The 23,161-nt window shown below is 34.8% G+C and overlaps 1 protein-coding gene across 1 annotated transcript in view; it reads right to left on the bottom strand.

Moving 5' to 3' along the window:
* C6 (complement C6) overlaps window positions 1-23,161 on the bottom strand; it is an 83,671-nt gene that overhangs the window by 39,744 nt on the left and 20,766 nt on the right. Inside the window, exons 2-7 of the mRNA XM_081302820.1 lie at window positions 22,419-22,581; window positions 20,383-20,539; window positions 18,993-19,137; window positions 12,119-12,260; window positions 5,232-5,370; window positions 2,440-2,640 (exon numbers count right to left, since the gene is read on the bottom strand). Coding sequence (XP_081158946.1) covers window positions 2,440-2,640; window positions 5,232-5,370; window positions 12,119-12,260; window positions 18,993-19,137; window positions 20,383-20,539; window positions 22,419-22,561 — 927 coding nt within the window. The 5' untranslated portion in view covers window positions 22,562-22,581. The remainder of the gene's footprint in view (window positions 1-2,439; window positions 2,641-5,231; window positions 5,371-12,118; window positions 12,261-18,992; window positions 19,138-20,382; window positions 20,540-22,418; window positions 22,582-23,161) is intronic.

Genomic DNA, 23,161 nt, shown 5'->3' on the forward strand with positions numbered 1-23,161 from the left:
AACAATATGTTATTAATGGAATCTATTTTATTCTCATTTTCTACATGCCTATCACCAGGGCTGTACTCTTTCCACAGTTTGTTAAAATTAAGAATAAATAAATGAATGATTATCAAATATATTGAAATGTAATGTAATGTATAAGAACAATGGATAAAAGTCAGGATAACTGAGTTCAGTTCCTAACTCTGACATTTACTGACTGCCAAGATCACTGAAAGTCACTTAGCTTCTTTTTGGGGGTGGTGCTTTTGCTAGGGATTGAACCCAGGGCGTCACACATGTTAAACATACATTCTACCACTGAGCTACACCCCTAGGCACACAGCATCTTTACTGAAGTGCACTGTCTTCCACAAGTAGGTATTTAATAAGTGTTTATTGAATTAAAAATAAATACATATACTTCAACTTGTTCTTCTACCAAAATGTAATATGATATCTATTCTGATTACCTCTTAGGGTTTCTTTGAAGATAAATGGAATGCTTAGGAAAATTATCTGTGAGGTGATATAAGGTCCCATTTTGATATAAGTAGATAAATGTGTCAATGATAAAGTATGAGGGACTCTATGGTAAAGGCAGCAGGAGCCACATAATGGTCCCTCCAGTTGCTGGTCTCATTGGCTCCAGTGTTAGTCCTGTCCTTTTCCCTCCTCACTGCCAGGTTCTACAATTCAGAGCTCACTCTCCTAATTCATCTCTTGGGGAAAAAACAAATGCTACTCAGAATGGTGGTTGTAGAGGAGAATGACACTATTTTAAAAGACCTTTGCAAATGTATGAAAATTTCTATCAGAAACCTGTTTCCTATAAAATTTAAGAGTTGCAGGATATACTTAAGAGATTTCACATGCCACAATGGAGAAAGTGAAATAGATGAAGAAAGATTAACAAAGATTTCCTTATACATTGAAAGTATTTTGTAAAAAGCTTTTGGCAAGGAAAATAGGAAAAATCTAATACATAGTTATACCCTAAATTCTAAGTGTAAAAAAAATAAATTCTCATAAATTTCCAGACAGTGAAAATAACAACAAAAAATCAGCTTTTCATATTATTTTCCTACACAACAATGGAAATCAGAAGACCATGGAATATCATCTACTGTCAAGAGAAGAGGACTATGATACAAACAGGATATTCTTTATCTTCATTGCTCAGGGAAAAGGCAAATAATTTTAGATATATAAGGACTTAGGAAATAAACCTCATGTGCATCCTATTTGAGGAAAACACTAAAAAAATCTCAGGAAAGAGAAGATGAGAGTAAAGGAAATGGTGGCACATGCATAAAGATACATATATTATATATTACACAAATATAAAATATAGATTATTGTTAGGCACATTGCATTATATGAGAAATCTTTATAAAATAACCAGAATAAAACACAAACTAATACAGATAATATTTTAAAAAATACAAAACAATCTCTAGGAACAGCTTAGAATGTGTAGGTTTTTAACTACTTCAATAAAGCTATGGTATTGGAAGCCTATGAACAAGAAAGCAAATGTACCCTCAAGAAAGGGGGCTGGGGTTGTGGCTTGGCAATAGAGTCCTTGCCTAGCACCTTGCCTAGTTAGGTGCTGGGTTAGGTCCTAGGCACCGCATAAAAAAATAAGTAAATAATATAGTAAAAACATACTTAAAAAAAAAACAGTGGGGTCAGTACCCTAGAACTTAAAAGTACAGTAGAAGTTCTAAAATGACCAAAAAGACAAATGGGAATAGATAAAAATGTGAAAAAACAGAAAAAGTAAGAAAACTAAAATATATACACTGTGTTCAAACACAGTGAGATGAAAAAAAAATTAAAAATGGAAAGAGTATGATCAAATGTTTCAGCGAGTACACTAATGTAACTTGGCTGAATTTCCCTAATAAAGGCTTGAGATTTTTATGTTCCACAAAAAGACAAAGTTTTCTTACATGTGATTTATAAGAGAAACACATCTATAATGACATAATGAAGAAAATAGAAAACAAAAACACAATCAAATGTTAAAAGGAAGCATTCATCTATCTATCTATCTATGATATATCATAGATAGATAGATATATCTTCTGTAACTTTTAAAGTGGTATTTACAATGCAAAACAAAAAGGACATCTATTGAAGTGTGTGTTAGAAATTCAACTGTTGGGGCTGGGGATGTGGCTCAAGCGGTAGCCGCTCGCCTGGCATGCGTGCGGCCCGGGTTCGATCCTCAGCACCACATACCAACAAAGATGTTGTGTCCGCCGAGAACTAAAAAATAAATATTAAAAATTCTCTCACTCTCTCTCCTCTCTCACTCTCTCTTTAAAAAGAAATAAAAAAAAGAAATTGAACTGTTAGTATATAAAAACTCTCCCCTTTTTGCACCTGATTGCTTTCATTGGTGTTAATTTTTCAAGAAAGAATGAACAGATAAGAAAAGATTTTTATTACCTTTGTTTTGGAGGCCTGAATGGCTTGTTTGAAGCCTGAGTTATGTTGGACATTTTTACTTTTTTGTGAGGAATAAAAAATTGGTACATAAAAAGAATTCTCCTTTTCCCCTGATGATAAGGCTTGTTGTTTTTCATTTTTTTCAAAGTCAATTAAATCCCTGTAGAAATCGGTCTTCAGATCATCTTCTTCAGTTTGTACCTGAGAAATGATCCATATGAAGTAAAGTATAACATGGGAAATGTTAAAGCTGCTTGTGAATATCAAATGCAATGATCACTCATTCATTTGTGCATTCAACAATTCAACGTGCATTCATTGAAGACTCATAGTTAGAGGACAAGGAATAATGTTAGTGCTTACATTCAGGGAGTTAATCAGGGAGTTAGGGAGAGTGATAACCACAAACACTTAATGCAATGTGGTATGTGTTGTGCTGCCAATCAGATTCCACGGATAAATACAAGATCTATAGGAGCAATATTTCCTGAAACGGTGCCTAAACTGGGACTTCATGATAAACAATGAAGGCTAGTTTTAGTCTGTGCCTTTGATTCAGTGTTCAGTGTAACTTAAGGTACCTTTCAGAAAAATAATAACTAGCAAAAGTGGGGAGAGATTCTGTCTGATCCTGCTTTCATTCTACCTGTGTGCTCTTTGCTTTATTGAGATCTTGAACTTCAGTACTCTACTGGCCATGTTTCTGAAATGGAAGACTATTGATCAATTGGTTCTGCCCGGTGGGTGATTAATAGTATTACTTGGTTTGAAGTAGGAGTAAGAGGAAAAAAATACCTGGTGGGACCCATTTGAGCTAAGGGTAGAAAAGTGAATTTCTCAAGAAGAAGTAAAACTATTATGATTATGCAGGTATGAAGAGATAATAGATGAATTTCTAAAATTTCAAAATTGAAGAGAACTTCTTAATGTTAAATATACCTGTCTGATTTGCAATGGAAAATATCTTGTTTTGAAATACTTAATATTAAGTAAGAGGCCCTGAGAGATAAACCACTTGTCACCATTAAATAACTTGCAAAATTAGTCAAGACAAAATAACACAGCTGCAAAAGAGTATAGTTAACAGTAAAATATAGTCAAGAGTTCAGTGTGACTTTCAGATATTGTAGTGTATGCTAGTTCACATTTAAAGTGTTCACAAAGTAAAGCCCTTAGTTAATAACAAAGAAATGAAATTATTTTATTTAAATATATTGTTGCTTACATTTTCTTACTATCTCTTTAAAAAACTCAGATTACAAATATTTGGTTTTACAAATTGCTCTCAAGAAGAAAATATATGACACACCAAAGAAAAAGATGTTAGTGTGTCAACAGGGAGCACTGGGCATCTTGAACAAAAACTCAGAGAAAATCCGACTGTATGTATTATGGTGGGGCAGGAGGGACTACACATGAGCAGTAGTGAAAAATTAGACTGGGACATTGGAGCCAGATTTTGTATGCCCTCCAAAAGTATTTGGATTTTATTCTAAAGGCAAGAATTTGTATATTATAATATTATGAGTTCTTAATAAATATGAAGTAAATGAGTGAAATATTCAGAGTGCCCATCTTTTGCAAAGATGGTGTTGCCAAGATATTGAGGAGGAAAATTAACAGAAGTCATTGATCAAACAGATGTGGGGAAGAGAAGAAGGAACGGACAGTGTAGATAATGGGTATGCTACTTTGTAAAGGGAATAGAGAAATCCAGGGCCACTTTTGAAAGGAGGTGCAAGAAATAGCAGGTAGGTACATTAAAAAAAAAATGTTGTATTTTGAAAGTGAGCTTATGAGCTGGTTGTTTAGGAACTAGAAAGATTCTTCCAGTAGAGTAACATTATATATAAATGTTTACCTTTTATCTCTGTCTGCAAATCCTGTTGAATATAATGCATCTTAATAGTAGTATCGTTCGTCTTCCCAGAGGTATTTAAATATGACAGTAGAGTCCCACGCCTTCCCAAAATTTATTTATGTATATTAGACGATTTTAAATTGAGTGTATCAAATTTAAAAATGTCTGTATTTACATGTATAAGAAGGTCTCTTTAAAGGAAGGGTCAAATGACTGCTTGGTGAACGCATACTGTCAAAAACTATAGTTGGATCTTTTGAAACTTTCTCCACTATGTCACATTTATATGCATGGATTTCACAATTAAAATCATGTATTTTCTGTTTCACTTAACACAAGTTAAGTAGTTTGCTCACCTTAGCATAACAAGTATGGAGCATTTACATGTGAAGCACTGGGGTAGATTCTGAGAACAGGCAGTTGCTACAGGCAGTAGCTCATTGCTACTTTGAAAAACAAGCAAAAACAACCAAACCAACTAATACAATAGAAAGGAAGGTAAGCAGAATTAGTTTATCATACTTGGATTACTCCTGATTTTTCTTGGGTTCCCAACACTTTCTTACGTCTAAATGTCATTGTTATAGAAGAAAACTAGATATGATATGAGAAAATTTGGAATAAATTGAGCCTTTTATCTATGTGAGATATGCTAGAGGTCTATCTTTTACTGGAGAAAAGATGAATTTTAATCAGGGAAACCTGGACTTGGCCCTCTAATCCACTTCTTCCTATAGTTTATTTAAAGTTAGATGTCTTAGATTTTTTTCATCTGTAAATTTACCATAACACTAACCTCATTGGGTTACGGAACAATTAAATTTAAAATTGTTCACTACCTTTCTATTCTGTTCATTTCTCACTAATTTTTCATTATAATTTTAGTTTGTAATCATGGTGGTGGAGCTGCCACCATGGTAGACTAGCATACCTTAAAGTTGACACTTTCCAGATTGGCCGGAACACGGTATGGATTACTTGCTCTACTGCTTTTGACAGTCTTACATATTCCTCCAGTGAAAGAGTTATCGAGGACTTCTCCTCTGGGCTCTCCTGCCAGAAAGTGAAACCTAGAAACAAAGTAATTTTCAAAAATTCAATAGATGTAAACCAATCTTTAAAATTTACCTTACTTATATGAAAGAAATTTCTTTTCCTGGACAATTTTGACTCATGACAAATGACTGGAAGAAAAACCCATTTTTTTCTAATCCATGGTGAAGCATCCAAAGAGGGATAAAAGCCCAAACTCTGTCCCATGACTCAATAAAATTCTCTTTTTTTCTAGATTTTCAATATAAAATAAAAATTGAATTCATAATTTTTTATGCCTTAAAAAGCCAGTGCAAATTTTGTAATCAGATTATAAAATAATGAGTATCATCTGGGGCCACTCCCTTCAGTATACTACAATAAAGGAATTCTTATAGAGAGGTAGTAATGAGATAGTAATATCAACATGGTAATGAAATTAGAATAAATTATTATTCTTATCAATTGCTCATTATAATATTTAAGATTTATTTAACAAATGCTTATAGTAATTGCTTTGCAAATATTAACTCATTTGATACGTATTATAACCATATGATATACATATACATATACGATTATTACAATCATTTTACAGATGAAGAATTGAGGCACAAAGAGGTTAATTAACTCAGCACAAATTTAAGAAGTTTAACTCAATCACACATTTAAGAAGTTCTTTTTGATGGATGAAAAACTTCTTCAAGATGCTACTATTTTTTCAGATTCATAGAGATTGTAAAATGCATTCTGTAAATAAATAGTTTTTGTCAAAAAGTTTAGTAAATGTATTATGTAGTGATAAATATATCTTCTGTCATGCCAAAGCCTTTAAAAATATGAATTTTCTGTTTTCAAATACATTTGATGAGATAACCTTGTATTCCACAGAGCATATAACATAGTTAGAGAATACCTTTGGGAAATTCCATGTAGCAGAGGAATATCCCTCCCAGCCTCCCTCCTTCATGATCCATAGGTACACCTGTCTGTTCTGGTGGTGGTGGGGTACTTGAGAGGACTTAAGAAGGTCATCTACCACCTACATGTCTATTTATTTTGTACATCTATAATATTAACTCAAAAGGAAAAATGAACTGAACAGATTTCACCCCTCTCAGAGGCTGCAATATTATATTCCATAACTACCTTACAGAGGTGAGAAAAGACAGACTCACCTGGTTGGGAAGACATCAAGAAGTTAGGTCACTAGATGAGACTTTTGTGATCTTTTATTACACATTTGGATTTAAAGTAAAAAATTCAATCAATTATTTAGACACTTAATCTAATCAACTAACAGCACCATTCTACCCAAGAAATGCAGGGATAATTCTTGAAGTTGTAAATTAATGTTAAAAATAAATTATTGGCTGATAAAAGTGCTTGTGAATTCTCAACTAATATAATTACATTGATGTAAACACACACACACACAAAGAATTTAAAGTTCTTAAAATAAAAACTACAATGAGATATCATTTTAATCTAGTTCTAATGGCGATTATAAAAAAAGACAAAAATAACAAATGCTAGCAAGGCTATAGAGAAAGGAGAACTCATATATGTTGTTCGTGGGAATGTACATTAGCACAACCATTATGAAAAACAATGTGGAGCTTCCTGAAAAAACTAGAAATAGAACTATCACATCATAAATCAATCCCATTGTGGAGTATATATTTAAAGGAATTGAAATAGTGTGTCAAAGAAATACTGCAGTCACATGTTTATTGGAGTCCCATTCATAATAGCAAATATATAGAATCAACTCATGTGTCTACTGACAGATGAATGAAATAAGAAAATATGGTACATTTGCACAAGGGAATATTATTCAGCCACAAGAGTAAAATTCTGTCATTTGCAGAAACATGGGCAGAACTGAAGGCTATCATGTTAAGCAAAATAAGCAGGCACAGAAAGGCAAATGCCACGTGTTCTAATTTGTATGGGGATGCTAAAGTTGATGTCAAAGAAGGAGAAACTAGAATAGCTGTCACCAGAGCCTAGGAGGACAGAGGGATGGAGAAAGGATGGTTAATGAGTCCAGGAGTATGGTGGTATAGAAGAAATGGCTTTTAATGTTCTATAGCACAATATGGTAACTATGGTTAGCAACAATTAATTGAATATTTCAAAATACCAGAGAAGATTTTGAGTATTCCTAGCCTAAAAAATTGTTATATGTCTGAGATGATAGACAGGACAATTACCCAGATCTGATTAATACACAGTGTATGTGTGTACTGAAATTCCACAATATACATCATAAATTGAATTAGTATTCAAAATATTGAATATTAAAAATCAAATATATTTCTATATAATAGTGATGAACATGTCAATAATAAAATTAAGAAAAAAATTCTATTTATAATAGTATCTAAAAGAAATAAAATCCTAGGGATGTATTTTTAAAATGTAGCCTAAAACCTATATACTTAAAAGTATGAAAAACTGTTGAAAGATACTAAATAGGATTTCAATAAATAAAAAGACATTGCATAGGGCTGGGGATGTGGCTCAAGCGGTAGCGCGCTCGCCTGGCATGCGTGTGGCCCGGGTTCGATCCTCAGCACCACATACCAATAAAGATGTTGTGTCCGCCGAGAACTAAAAAAATAAATAAATATTAAAAATTCTCTCTCTCTCTCTCCTCTCTCACTCTCTCTTTAAAAAAAAAAAAAGACATTGCATATTCATGGGATAAAAGATTTTAGTTAAAATGGAAGTTCTTCCCATATTGACCTACAGATTCAAAATATTACCTATCAAAATCCAAATTGCCTTTATTTTCTAAAAATTGATAAGCTAATCTTAAAATTCAACTGAAAATAAAGGAGATCCAGGATAGCCAAAACAATCTTGAGAAAGAAGGACAAATTTTGAGGAAACACATTTCCTGGTAGAAAGATTGCTTTAAAGCCAGAGTAATCATGAGAGTGTGGTACTAGAGTAAGGACAGACATATTAATCAATAGGGAAGATTAAGAGTCCAGAAATAAATCCACGTCAGTTGATTTTCAACAAGAGTGCCAAGAAAACTTGATGAGGCAAAACTGATTTTTAACAAAGAGTGGTGGGACAGCTTGAAAGTCATATCAAGTCATAAATGAAGTTGGAACCTTTCTCATATTATATGGAAAATTCATTCAAACTAGATCAGAAACTTAAATTTTAGAGTTAAAACTACAGAATTCTTAGAAGTAAGCATAGGATTAAATCTTTGTGAACTTAGATTGAAGAAGGCCTTCTCAGATATGACACCAAATGCACATACTACAAAATAAGAAATTAATATATTGAACTTTATCAGAATTGAACAATTTTGTGATTCAAAGACACCTTTAAGAAAGTGAAAAGACAACTCACAGTGGGAGAAAGTATTCGTAAATCATATGTATGCTGAGTATCTTGTATTCAAAACAGATAAAATCTCTTAGAAACCAATAATAAAAAATCAAATTATTCAGTTAAAAATTGGGTAAGGGATCAGAAAACTAAATATTTCTTTAAAGAAGACATGTAAATTGCCAAAGAGTACATGAAAAGATGCTCAATGTTATTAGTTATTCAAGAAATACAAATCAAAACCACAATGTGAGGTAGCATTTCACAGCATTTTGATTACATGGCTGTAATCAAAAAGATGGATGAAAACAAACTGTGGTGGAGATTTGGAGAAATAGATTTCAATCAAGCATAACTAGTGTGAATGTAAAATGATGCAACCATTTTGGAAAACAGGTGCAGAGGGTTTTTTTTAGGGGCACGTGTGTGTGGAGGAATACAGGTATGAAAATATTCTAAAATAATATTGTGATAGTTACATATGTCTTTGATTTCACTAAGCACTATTGAATTTTATACTTTAAATGGCTGAATTGTATAATATGTGCATTATAAATTACATTTTTTTTTAAAAAAGAACGATTCTTGTGTGTTCTCCAAGATGCACCTTACAATTCAGGAACTGAAAGCACAACATGAGATGTGCTTTCATTCATATTTGAATTTCTATCACTGGGTGTTTGAAGGAGAAAGTATGAGATATTGATCGGGGAATTACTTTCCAAACTGCTTATATTCACATGACAGACACAAGTGGGCTTGAGACTCATTTTTTGCATTTTCTAAGTCAAGAGGAATTGATGTGGAAAAAAGAACTCTTGGTCTTATAAGGCCTCATACTATGTACTTCTGTTTGTTATTTGAGGAAAGTGGCTCCCAGGCTGGGGGAAATCTATGAAGCTAGCAGCCACCTGCAGAGAGTCTGGAGATAGGATTCTGATGAAGGAGGCTCCATCAGGGCATGCCCATGGAATCTTTGGGGAGCTAAGCTAACTATGGAACAGTTTTTATCTTCAATCTTGCCCTCCCCTCTGAGATGTTTATATTGACTTTAAATGTTTTCATGTTTCAAATACATAGTGACATGTAATACCTTTTCTTTCTCAAGTGCTTTTATTTCATTTTCTTTGCCTGTTTACTTTGTAACTTTTTTAGTTTTTATTTTTGTCTGAGCTGGACAATGCAGGACCTTGCAAATGTTAGGCAAGGGTTCTACTACTAATTAAAAATATATAAACTAAAATTATACATATATAAACATGCATATTTACACATACACACACACACGAATATGTGTACATTTATATTTGCACCTTGAATGAGCCTGATTAAAAAAAAAAAAAACAAGCAGCATACTATTATTGCCAGATTCTTAATTCAGATGTAGGACCTGGTGACTAATGTTGGCAATGTAGGGATTTTGGTATATTTTGTTAAAATTTTTCTTGGAGTGATGTCATTGTACAAAAGGAACAGCCACCTTAGGATATCTTTTGTGGATTGAAATGTGCGTGGGCAGGGCAGGAGAGGAGGCAAAGATTCTAAGGCCAGCAGATGAGAAAGAAATTACAGTAAGCAACTCTTAATTCTCAGTCCCTGCAGAGCAAGGAGAGGACTGGCTGTCCCTGAGCCAGCAGTTTTTGCTCATTTCTGAGAATCCTTGGGACAACTTCTCAGGTTGGCAGAAGGCCACACAGTCCTCCTGCCAAAGTACACATAGCATGTGGTCCTTCCCATCTGTAACTGCAGAGTCTAGACCCACAGAACAAGAGGTAAGTCTGTAATGTCTCCTTTCACCAGTAAGAATATTAGAAAATGTTATTATTAGTAGGAGTTTTTGGCTGAGGATTTCTTCAGAGAAAGGAAAATAAGGAAATCATTTCTACACATTGATTAAAAAAAAAAAAAAAGGTCTGTTGACGTGCTCTCAGTGAAATCAGCAGTAATTAGAAACTCTTAGAACAGAAACTCAAATCAGTTTGTAACCTTCCAAAATACAGATGAGAAAACTGAGGCCCAGAGATGTTAAGTAACTTGGCTGTGATGTAGTGAGTTATTGGAGCACCAGGCCTACAACCCAGCTCCTCTTACTTCCATACTAATATCTTTTCTTTACTGGTGCCTCTGAGTTTGGTCAATGGCTTCTGGCTTTTATTCTAAATCAAAAGAGGTTACATTTACAATTGTGGCTGTTCTTCAGGCCTCAAGATTTCATATTATGCAACTCTGGCAACATAAGTGAAGACTTACATTTTTAAAGTCCAGTATGAAGCAATAGATGCTGATAGCAGCCTGCCTGCCCTCAGCCCAAATGGAAAGGGGGAATGGAGGGTACTGGAGACTGACCTTACTGATTTTTTTTTTTTAATGATTCAAACTAAGGATCAACTCTTCTGTTTCCCCTGATTTCTCTTTTATCTCCTAAACTATCCCAAGGTACTGGCTCAGCCTAATGAATTTGGAAATTCTTGCTAAACTCCCAATGCCCTTCATGACTGAATATTCCTGAAACAGGAAAATTAGAATTTCTGGGCTCTATTCAAACACAGGGCTGTGTGGTCTCTTGAGGATTTCCCCAGTATTTTTCTGTCTTTAAGCAGATTTTTTCCTGAATCAGCATGAAATGAAAGAAATAATAACTTGAATTTTGAAGTCTGGATTTGAATCCTGTTTTCACCATTTACTACTTGGTAGATTTGAAACATTACCATATGTTCTCAACTTCTGTCTTTAGACTATATTGGCCTATCTATGCATCCCTAGTCATATTCATAAAAATTTTACTCTTACTTTTTTTCTTTCATATTTTCTGTTTTCCCAACTCCTTTCTTTCTGCCTTTGTCTCCTATTATTGACTCTTGGGCTTGCTTCTTATACCAAAGGACTGACTATACTTCTCTCCTAATTATGAGTGAGTGACCTCAACACACTCACTCATAATTCTGCAATCTCATCATGGTGAACCTGCTGTAGAGATCATGTTCCATAGAAATAGAATTTTCAATAGGTTCAGAATTTTCTTTTCATTCAGACTTTTCTGATACCCTCCTTCTCAATTTGCTCCTAGTATTTTTAAGTGGTTACTTATCTATTCAAGACCTAGTCCGAAGATTCCATGCTGGTGACTCCTAGACTGGCTTGCCTCCAGCTAACCTACCTGATCCATAACAGGGCTTTCAGAGGCATGTGTGAGAATTAGAACAAGAAAAAGAACCCATAACATTTCCAAATTATTTTATACCCTAGCAATGAGGATCGGGACCACATGCTGCCTGAACGTGATAGCTAACACAGTATCAGACGGGGCTCGTGGAAATTGTAAGAAGTTAATGAGGAAGATGGCTCATGATGTGGCTCTCTGTTGCACTGCTGCCTCTAGCTCACTCATTCTGAGATACCTTTCCCCCAAATGATAAAAAAACTGTTACATACCCAGCGCCCATCAACTCTACACTGGGGATGGGATTATACTTCCGTGGGCATACCGCCTTTGTTATTCCACAGTCCCTTTCATCTGAATTATCTCCACAGTCATTTTCTCCATTGCATTCTAACTTGCTGGCAATACATCGCCCTGGTCAAGGAAAGCACACAACAGTGTTGTAACACATTCACATTTAAGAAAGTGTACTAAGTTGAGACACAAACATTTTACATTTTAAGGGAAGGGTGACAGAAGTTTTTATTACTTTTCATAACAGTTTAGTATGGAAAGGGAGTGCTAAACTGATATTTTCCCTTAGATTTTGAGTCTATACGAGTCACCATAGGATGATTTAGTTGCTGACAGTTCTCATTATTTTTTAAAAGAAAAGTAATTCTGCAATCTCATCATGCTGAACCTGCTGTAGAGATCATGCTCTATAGAAATAGAATTTCCCGTAGGTTCAGAATTTTCTTTTCATTCAGATGATAAGGCTGGGCCCCTGGGTTTTTTGTTTCTTTTGTTTTGGTATCCAGGGGATTTTACCATTAAGCCACACCCTCAGCCCTTTTTATTTATTTTGAGACAGGGTTTCAACAAGTTGCTAAATTGCTGTGGCTGACCTTGAACTTGCCATTCTTCTGCCTCAGTCTCCCAAGTTGCTGAGATTACAGGTGTGCACCACCACATCTGGCTTGAGTCCTTTTTATTGAAAAAAATATTATTTTACACTCACTCACTCACTCACTCACTCACTCTACTGGTACCAAGAATAACATGGCTGAATCTCTAAAGATTTATGTTGAGCAAAAGAAGGCACACATAAGAGTCAAGCTGTATAATTCCTGTATGATTTTCAAGAACAAGAATAAGGTGAGGCATTGACTAGAAGGAAGAGGGGAACTTTTTGAGCATATGGAAACTTTCAAAATCTTCACTGGGGGTTGTTTATATGGTCGTAAAAAAATGTGTACACATTTGTTAAAATCAAACCGCACACTTGGGATCTGTGTGTTTTAAATAAGTCACTATTTCACTGTAAATTGTTATTTATTTGATAAAATAGACTTGCTATATATTTTCCTAGATATAATTACTGTATATAATTGTTTTTATACATGTAACTTATCATCTGAAATTATATTTTTGGACAATTTAAGTGCCATGGTAACAAAGTAAGTGCTGAGGCAGCAAGTTACCTGAGTTTGACAAATAATACAAACTCCATGAACTCAGATAATTTCCTTCCCTTTTTGTCTTGCTGACTTTCATAAGGATCCTTGAAATCAGTGAGTAACTGCATATTGTGCAAATTAAAATGCCTTGGCTATAATGACAGCCCTCCTTCCTATCCTTTAGTCTCTTGCTTTGTGTACCGTTGTTACTGGTATCACTGGCAAAAATTAAATGCCTTACTCATGATTATCTGGTTGACTAGTTTAAATGGTGATTGGAATCTCACTATAGCTATGCATTACTCTTTTGACTAAAATGGTTAGGGAAATTGGGTATTCTGTTCAATCAAATTTTTGAAATATTTTTCCTTATTTTACTAGCATGATATATTGAGGTCTAACTGATTTATATGTTGTTAGAGCCAGTTTTCTGAAGATTTTTTTTATCCACAATCAAGAGGGATATTGTTTTATAATTTTCTTACGACACTTCTGCTTGGCGTAGTGGTATGAATTGGGATGTGTTCCTGTCTCTTTAAAAAGCATTTTTAATAGTACATTATAGTTACACATAATAGTGGGTTCATTTTGATATAATAATATATGCATGAAATGTTGCTGCATTTCAGTTCCCAGTGCCTCCTCTTTTCCCTCTCCTTTTCCAACTTCCTATTCCTCATCCTCTACTCCACTGTTCTCCCATTATTTATTTATTTATTTATTTATTTATTTATTTTTAATTGGTGATTTACAGATATACATAAAGGTGGAATTTACTGTTATATTAATATATGAACAGAGTACAATTTGGCCAGTTTTATTCTGCAGATCTCTCTTTTCCCATTGTTCCTGCCTCCCCCTTAACCCACTTCCTCTATTCCTCTGATCTTCCTTCTATTTTAATGGGATTCCCTGAGCATCTTTTCCCCCTCATTTTGGTCTAGCTTCTACACATGAGAGAAAATATTTGGATCCTTAACTTTTGGTTCTGCCTTATTTTACTTAGCATGATATTCTCTAGTTTCATCCATTTACAAGAAAATGCCACAATTTCATTCTTTATGGCTGAATAAAACTGCATTTTGAATATATACAACATTTTCTTTATCCATTTGTCTGTTGATGGGCACCTGGGCTGGTTCCATGACTGGGCTATTATGAACTGAGCTGCCATAAACATTGATATGCCTATAGCCTATATCACTATAGTATTCTGGGTTTAGGTTTTTTTTTTTTAATAAATACCAAGGAGTGGGATAGCTGGGGTTCCTCAAAAAGCACTTAGTTTCAAGTCTTTTATTTAATAATCTTCACATAAAAAGTAGGGTGTAATGAAAATAATTATCTTCCTTTGATTATTCAAGATCTTGCATTGTGTCCAGACCATTATTATAATTATACCTGCAAGAAGCATAATCATACAAAAATGAAAATGTAGATGAAATTGAATTTCTGTCAATCTCAAGATATAACCTGGAAGAGGTGTCTAAAAAAAAAAACATACACACACACACACACACACACACAACAATGTATCTTTAATTTGCTTTAAAGGAAAGAACAGAATGGATGATTTAATTTGAAACAGAGATGATTCCATTTGAAAAATGAAAAAATGAATCTACATTACATTTAGAATTTTTTTGAACCTGGCACTTACAAATTTAAGAAGAATCTAATTTTTGGTATAGTTTCACCTTATGAAAGCATGATGTTTTATTAAGAAGTCAGGATACCCATGCAGGTTATGTTTGTTATTAGCCTAGCTTTGTAGTTAGGGCATAGGATACAGGAGAATATAAGCAAATCTATTCATTTGATACTGAAAGGGGCCAATTAGCAAGTAGAGGAATGAAAGAAAGATGATACCTTGATGAGGACCACAACCAAGTCAAGATGGCGCCTGGCAGTATGTTAGGAGGAGTGGTTTCTGAGTAACGCCAGCGAGCCATTAAGATGATGGAGATTCCTTAATGACTGACTGCTGTGTCTAGGTGATGTCAATTCAGTTAAGCTGTGTGTAATCATTAAGATGATGAGGATTCCTTATGGGTTGACTGCTGTATCTAGTTTGTGTTAATTAAGATAAGCTGTGTGTAATTAGTTAAGTATATATACCTCTGCTGTCCTGCAAAAAAGCAGCTCCCGCTGTAGTATCAATCTTCACAAGTTGCTCATCACACCCCCCCCCCCCCTGTTGGTTAGTTTGCCCAGCCAGACTGTGGCAATACCTCTTGAGTGATGTTTAGGAATATGTGACAACAGTAATATAGTCCTAGTGGGACATAGCTGAGAATAAAACTCAGTGGAATACAACACAGAAAGGAACCAATATTCTAAGTCACAAATATATCTTATAGGCAGGGAAAGACGAAGGGCAGTTTTAATATTACAGGATTCATAGAGTTAGTATATTTTAGCTAGCACATGCACATACAGCCTTCTTAATATGTGAGAATTAGGTTTCAAGACTCTGTGCCTGAAATTTCTGATAGTGTCAAATCCTATATATTAACTATGATAGTGTCAAATCCTATACATTAACTAAAGTGCCTTTTACATCTTAACTAAACAGCTAACACACACTGTGACGATAACTTTGGCAATTTGAGGTCTGAAAGCCAAATCAGCACACGTTTCTTTTTCCTGCTTCATAATTTGATCGATAGTAGATTCAGTCTTATCCTAGATCTTAGCGACCTCAGCTTACTATTTTAAAATGTTCTTTAAGTCAAGAACTTTTGCCTTTTCACTTAAAGGAAGCACTTTATGGTTTCTCTTTGACATATCTGAATTTCCACCACTACTGTAGAGCTTTGGAGTACATTATTAATGATTTAGTAAACACAAGCATTGCCACAAGTTGGTAGTTGATCTGATAACTGAAACTAATGGGTGGGTAGTGTATACAGTGTGAATATACTAGACAGAGGGAAGATTCATGTCCTGGTCAGGACAAAATGTAATGGCACAAGATTTCATCACTCTATTCAGAATAAAATGTAATTGTGCAATTTAAAATTTAAAAATTGTTTTTTTTTTTAAATTTTTCCTTTAGTATTTTGGGACTGTAGTTGACCATGGGAAACTAAAACCATGAAAGTGAAACTGTGGATAGGGGGTGATTACTGTATATACTGACCCTTGGAAATATGCAATCCTTTAGATGTTGTTCAGGTGTTTCCTGCCTACTTGAACTGATTTCTGTTACTGCAATACCAGGGTTGTTTTATTTTGTTCTGTTTTATCAATAGTTATGAACATATTGCTGGTCAATGAAAACCTGCTATACTTGCACTGTTTTTTTTTTTAATCAGTGTAAATTCTCTAATCTTTTATGCTTAAAATTAGGGCTTTGAGAGAGAAGTGCTCACAGGGCATGGGAATTAGTCTTATGAAGAATTCTCAAAATCCATGTGTACATTAAAATAATATATTTAATCTTGGGGACTCTTGGGATAGTCTGTACAGTGATTATGAGGGAAGAAATAAAACAAGGTGAGTCTGTTTAACATAGAGTATTAGTTTTAACTAATTCTTGTTAAGTGAGGGCCAAATAACATCCTAAGTCAGGCAAACAATTGTCCATCCAAACCCTCATTCTCATCCCCAGTGGCATTTGTGGGTTTTTAAAAGGATCATACAACAGCATATCACATACAATGGAATAGTTAAAGACAAAAAGCCATGGAATCCCTAAATCAGAAAGGATATCAACCAAACCTGTGCTGGGGGCTAACCAGTCAGTGGATGGACTGTGGGGACATCTAAAAGCTCTGGGTAAATGGGTCTGGACAGGGGAGCTCTGGGTGTTATCTGCTTACCAAATACTACAGACATGCAATAATGCAGGGTTTGGAGTTGTGCGTGTATGTGTGTGTGTGTGTGTGTGTGTGTGTGTGTGTGTGTATGTGTGTGTGTGTTTTCCATCAAAAATGTCTATGGACATTTAACTGATGAATTGGAAACTAGCTGTACTTACACGGCTAACTTTTCTGAAATCAGTCATTGTGTCCTGGTGATTCATGGATAAATCAAAAGCCTTCTCAAGCTTGTGAATATTTTTGGCTTATTAAAAACTCTTTTGTAATGAATTTCATAACATCTACTGAAATAAAGGAGCCTTTTCTGGTTATTTGTTGCAAAAACCATCTTTACAGCTTCAAATAGTTGTAATTCAGTTCTAAATCTTGATTTTAACTCAATTTGTCGCATCATTCCAAAATGTGGGATGATCTGGAAACATGTATGAAAGTTTCAATATGGTACATGATGTACAATATAATTATTGGGGCTGGGATTGTGGTTCAGTGGTAGAGAGCTTGCCTAGCACATGTGAGGCAGTGGGTTCCATCCTCAGCAACACATAAAAATAAATAAATAAAATAAAGGCATTGTGTCCATCTACAACTAAAAAATTAAAAAGATAATATAATTATTCTATCATTATTGTATAACTATAGTTTAATTTAATAATATATATAAACTAGATTATTATTTCCAAATTATTTTAATGCAACTGTGCCAATTTCACTGAAATATTCACACAGTTGAAACCTGGTTAATATTCTGGATGTAATGCTCTCATCTGTATCACCCTCAGCCATTGTCATTAAAATTTTGTTTGTTTTTTCTCTTCAAGTCAATTTGTGACATGACCTTATTCATGTAGACATGATGTATATTTCCCTACCCAAATCCCACTCTCATTTCCCAGAATTGGGGTAGCATAAAGGGAAAGTGTGACATCAGAATTTCTGCCTGACATCCAGAAATGTTGGCAAAGCTAAAGGCAAGAGGCAGGGACTATTAAGCAGGTGGTGGGGGTTGTGTGGGGGAGGGTTAGTTCCAAGCTCTTGGGTAAATTTTCTAAGGAATTTGAAATTTGCTATCTTGTTATAAATACTTTACTTTTCAGTAGATCCCAGAGTACATAGAAATGACATAGAGTTTATTCATCTGAAATCTAATTTAGTTGTAACTTCACATTGACTATTTAGACAGGATGTCAGTGAATAAGGGCTCATGTGCTAACACTGACCTGTTTCTGTATAAAATTTTAATGGAGCATGGCCATGCTCATTTGTTTATATACTGTCAAGGACAGCTTTGGTACTATAGTGCCAGAGCAGAGGGGTAGCAAGATAGACCATATGGCCTACAAAAGCTAAAATATTTGCCATCTGGTCCTTTACTGAAAGTTTGCAGAAATCTGATGTAGAATATTCAAAATGGTAACCATTAAAGAGCTGTTAATTAACAAAAGAATACATAAGATTAATATAGTCCAGATTTGATTATAATATGATACTTAGATATCAGATTTCATGCATGTGAAGAGGATTGGACTTGTAGATAATGTTACCATCATTCAAATCATTTTCATCTTGTCTTCTGGAATTTCCTTTGAGTCGATCTAGAAAATTTGCTACATCATTTCAAGTCATCCCTCTAACATATTTCAATATTATTGTCTTAATAAACTATTAATATTTTTTAATCTGTTACCTCTTTTCAATTATTCTTACATACAGTCGTGTTTATTAATAGCCAATTTTTAAAAAAATGTGCCTTTATTTTTTTCCCATTCTTCTCTCTGTAGGGGCCTTAGCACCACTACTTGGTAAACAAGTAGTCAGTTGTACTAGCTTTGATTTAGTCAGGTCATTTTTTTATGGCGACTGAACATTTTACAAAAGTACATTACCACTGTCACAGCGGAATTTATTCTTGCAGTCAGTCTCTTCAATTTGGCAGAGCTTAGATGGAATGCATGGTTGGAAGGTCACCAGGGGCTCTGTACATGGTTGTCCCTCAAATTGACTAGGACGCAAGACAGATCTAACTTTAGTCTAAAAGGAAAGGAGAAAAATGTAAGTAACTTCAAGGCAGGACGAAGGTCAAAATGCATCTAAGAAAACTGGGCTTTCCAATTACAGTGGTGATTCCTCCTGTGGTAGTGTTTCCTAAGTTTTATTAGCATATTTAGGGAAACCGTTACCTTCTTGGACCTCAGTTTCCTGACGTGTAAAATGTAGAAGTGGGGCAAAATGATTTCTAAGGGTTCCTCTATTGCATCAACATCAAATGTATAACTGTTTACTGAGCATCTCTTGAGCACAGTAAATTCTTCCAAGCAATAACAATAGTCCTTCTATATCTCAAAGACTTTGTGAGGTGAGAGATATGAAAGGATTTTGAGGTTCTTTTTGCATAAGGAAGTCACCATGGAAACTAAGGTTGACACAATCTCCACACTTTAAAAGGATTTTAAATGGTGAGTAGTAAAATTGAGAGTCAGGGAAGGACAGAAATATGACAAGACTAACAAGTATTGACTTTGACAATGGAAAAGTTCAAGTTCAAAATGTAGCTGCTTCATTAATTAATGGTATATATTCTTGGGCAACTTATTTAACCCTTAATGAGCTATAACTTACTCTTCTATAAAATGGGTAGAAAAATATTACGTGATGTGAAGTTTGAATAAAGTGGTACATGTAAGGGACCCAGAATAGTTTTTCTCAGAGAATGTGTGCTCCATACATGAGTTTCATTTTCTTCTCTAAAATGTGCATACTCAGCACACATGACCCTGACTGGGTTCACATGGGTCATTGCCCTTACAGGAATGAGCATGAGGTGGGTAAATATTGAAGCTGGGAACAATAAACATAATGGGGGACTTTCCTACAGGGAGAGGTGACTTAGAGGTAGAGCAAAAAGTCAGGCTTTTGATTCATTCCTCTCACCTCTGGTTAGTTTGAAGCACTGGACTGGAATCTGTACCTGATTTCTCTTTCAAAATTCTCAGAAGGTAAAGGCAGTGGAATTCAGATATGGATAAAAATAAGAGCAATCCTGGAAGTAGAATTTCCTTTTGGTATTCATAAGACGTCAAGGCATAGAAAGTGAATCCTTCTTCCACCCCCTCCAAAAATCAACTGCTAAATGAAAAAATTCTCCCAGTGGTAGTGGAATAGTTTATCTTTAGAATCTGAAGCAATTTAGTATTTCTGTGCTGTTAAACCTATCAGGGATCAGAGAACTACTGGGTTGTGATTCAGATATCCTGGGTGAGTCCAGGCATTACTTACCTGTTTTTGAATACATGGGTCACAGTCTGACCACGGCCCATAATCTCCCAAGAGGCAGTTGATAGGACATGTTTGCAAGTTACATAGCCTGGTCTCCTCTTTGGTACAAAGCTGGTCACATGAGTTATCCCAATAGTAATTATTTACTACTATTTGTCTGCAACAATAAGGAAAAAAATTTGCTTAGAGTTATTCACTTTGGCCCTAACTCTGTAAAAAAAAAATGTCATTAAACATTACAGAGAATAAAAGAAGAGCAAGTTTTCATGGGAATTTGGGCAGGTTGGCATATTTATGGTTTACACACTAGGAACTCAGATCAGCTCCAGAATTTTTGAGGCCCAGTACAAAAAAAAAAAAAAAAAGGGATCTCTTGTTCCAAAGCAAAGAATTTCAAGACAGTGATGACAGATCATGTAACCAAGCATGAAGCCATTCTAAGCTTGGGGGTCTGTGCCACTGTACTGGTCACATTCATGAAGCTGGCCTTATAGATCTCCTGGAAAGGACCAGAAGGAAAAGAAAAGAAAGAATACAGGAAAGAAAATCCCTGTAAATTTCTTAAAAGGTGAAAACAAAATGTGTAAGTACAATGATTCAGACAGGGTCAGGGTAATGTGAGGCTGAAGATCGAAATACAAAGTGACAGGAGAGACATCTTGATTAATGTATGTGAATTCCCCAGATAAAAGGCGTAAGGTATTCAGAGGGAATGACAAAATTAGAGTTGAAAGAGAGAGTGAGAAGCTTGTATGACCATCCAGGAAGGAGTGTGTGATTGAGAGGCATGGCATATATTGTACTTTATTTGGTAGGTAGAGAGGTCCTGAAGGACTCTTGAGTAGAAGAGTATTATAAGCAAATCTTTTGTCATACACTTAGTGAATGATTTATTGGAAGTCAATTGGTACTTTTCATGTAATTCACACTACATATGTAAAAATAGTTTTCTAAAATAAGTCTGTAAAATGTGCTATAATAGTTAAAACAGATTAACCATATGCCCTTCTCTCTCAAGTCATGTGAGCATCTCCATGGTACAGAAACATTTAACAAAGTTACAGAAATTATGAGGGGTGGGTAATATGAATTGGTGAAAAGACTAAATACTACATCCTATCAAGTAACAGTTTTCTTGCCATCTTGTGTATGCCAACAATCAGTGCTGCTCAACTGAGGTCCTGTTAGGCTCAGTTTAATGAGTAGAAAATTCTTTGTAATTAACTTACTCACTGTAAGCAAGCAGAGTTATATGTTGTTTGAAAAAAGCTTGCAAAGCAATTCTGAGTAAGTCAGTCAACTGAAGATATCACACAGATTCTTAATTAACTTTTTTGGTGTCCTTTGTTTTTATAGAGAGAACAAAAGTAGGCTTTGCTCACAATTCACAATAGCCAAACTGTAGAACCAGCCTAAGTGTCCATCAACAGATGAATGAATAAGGAAAATGTTGCATAGACATGATGGGAGCTTTATTCAGCCACAAAGGAAAACGAAATGATGTCATTTACAGGAGGGTGGATGGAAGTTGAAAACATTATGTTAAGCAAAATAAGCTAAATCTAGAAAGTCGGGGGGTTGTTATGTTTTCTGTCATATATGGAAGCTAGAGAAGAAAAGGTGAAGAAAGGTCTTAGGAGGGATTTCATGAAAATTGAAGGGAGATCAATAGAATAGAAGAAAAGAACCAAGAGGAGGGAGGAGGGAGGGAAAGGGGAAGAAATGGGGTGTGATGTTGGGCCTAATTATATTGTTACATTGTGTGCATTTACGAATATGTAAACAACAAATCCCGCCCGTATGAAAAACTATAATGCGTTAATAAAAATATGGAAGAATAAAAACAAATACAAATAAAAATACAAAAAAAGTTTGTTTTAACTTTATGTGCAAAAGATTTCAAATTCCATTCAAATTTATTAGCTCTTGTTTGAGATATATTTTTCCCTATATCTTAGTGTGGCACCTCTGATACTGTTCTCTCCATCCTCAAGGTCTCCCAGGACACAAAGGAAAACTACATAGCTCACACCTACCTCTGCCTTCTCTGGATTCCAGAATTGCAGGTTTTTGAGCAACTGGACCACTGAGTCCATGGGTAGTGATCACAGAAGCAGCATTGTGCTCTGTCAATCAGCGCAGTCAGCAGGATGAAATAGAAGATGAAGTGTCTGGCCATGTCTTGAGAGCCTCCAGGCCCTGGGGTGGAATAATGTAATACATATTCAATATTTGTTGGGGATAATACTACAAGTCATTCTAAGTCACAGACTCAAATGTAATTTTAGGAAACATTTGCATTTTCTACCTTCCTTAAGGCAAGTGAACATACAAATTCATATGTTTATGAGTACAAGTTTGATTTTAAAGATTTTTGGGGATGGAGATTACCATGGCTATAAGATCCAGTATATTATATTAACTTTCTTTGAACTAGAGTGGTAGAATACAAGATAAAGTATGTAGTAAATATCTGTAACTCATTTCATCCCATAAAATGTTAGAGATTTATGTAATCTTATTTTTTTCTCAAAGTGACTGCTCATTTTATGTGGGAAGTACCCATAATTACATTTCCGCTTTATGCTTTTTGGGGGACTGGGGAAAGTAGCTTGGGCTACTTCTGTACATCCTAAAAACCTGCTAAAGAAAGTTCGATGTCTTTCTCCACGATGTATGGAGTCACAGAAGTTATAGCTGGAATGGATCTTCAAAACCTGTAAGTCAAAGTCTTTCTCATTATGGAGATGAAAATGAGGTACAAGGAGGAGGAAAAGGA

Source organism: Spermophilus citellus (assembly GCF_964194105.1).
Source record: "Spermophilus citellus genome assembly, chromosome: 1".
NCBI lineage: Eukaryota > Metazoa > Chordata > Mammalia > Rodentia > Sciuridae > Spermophilus > Spermophilus citellus.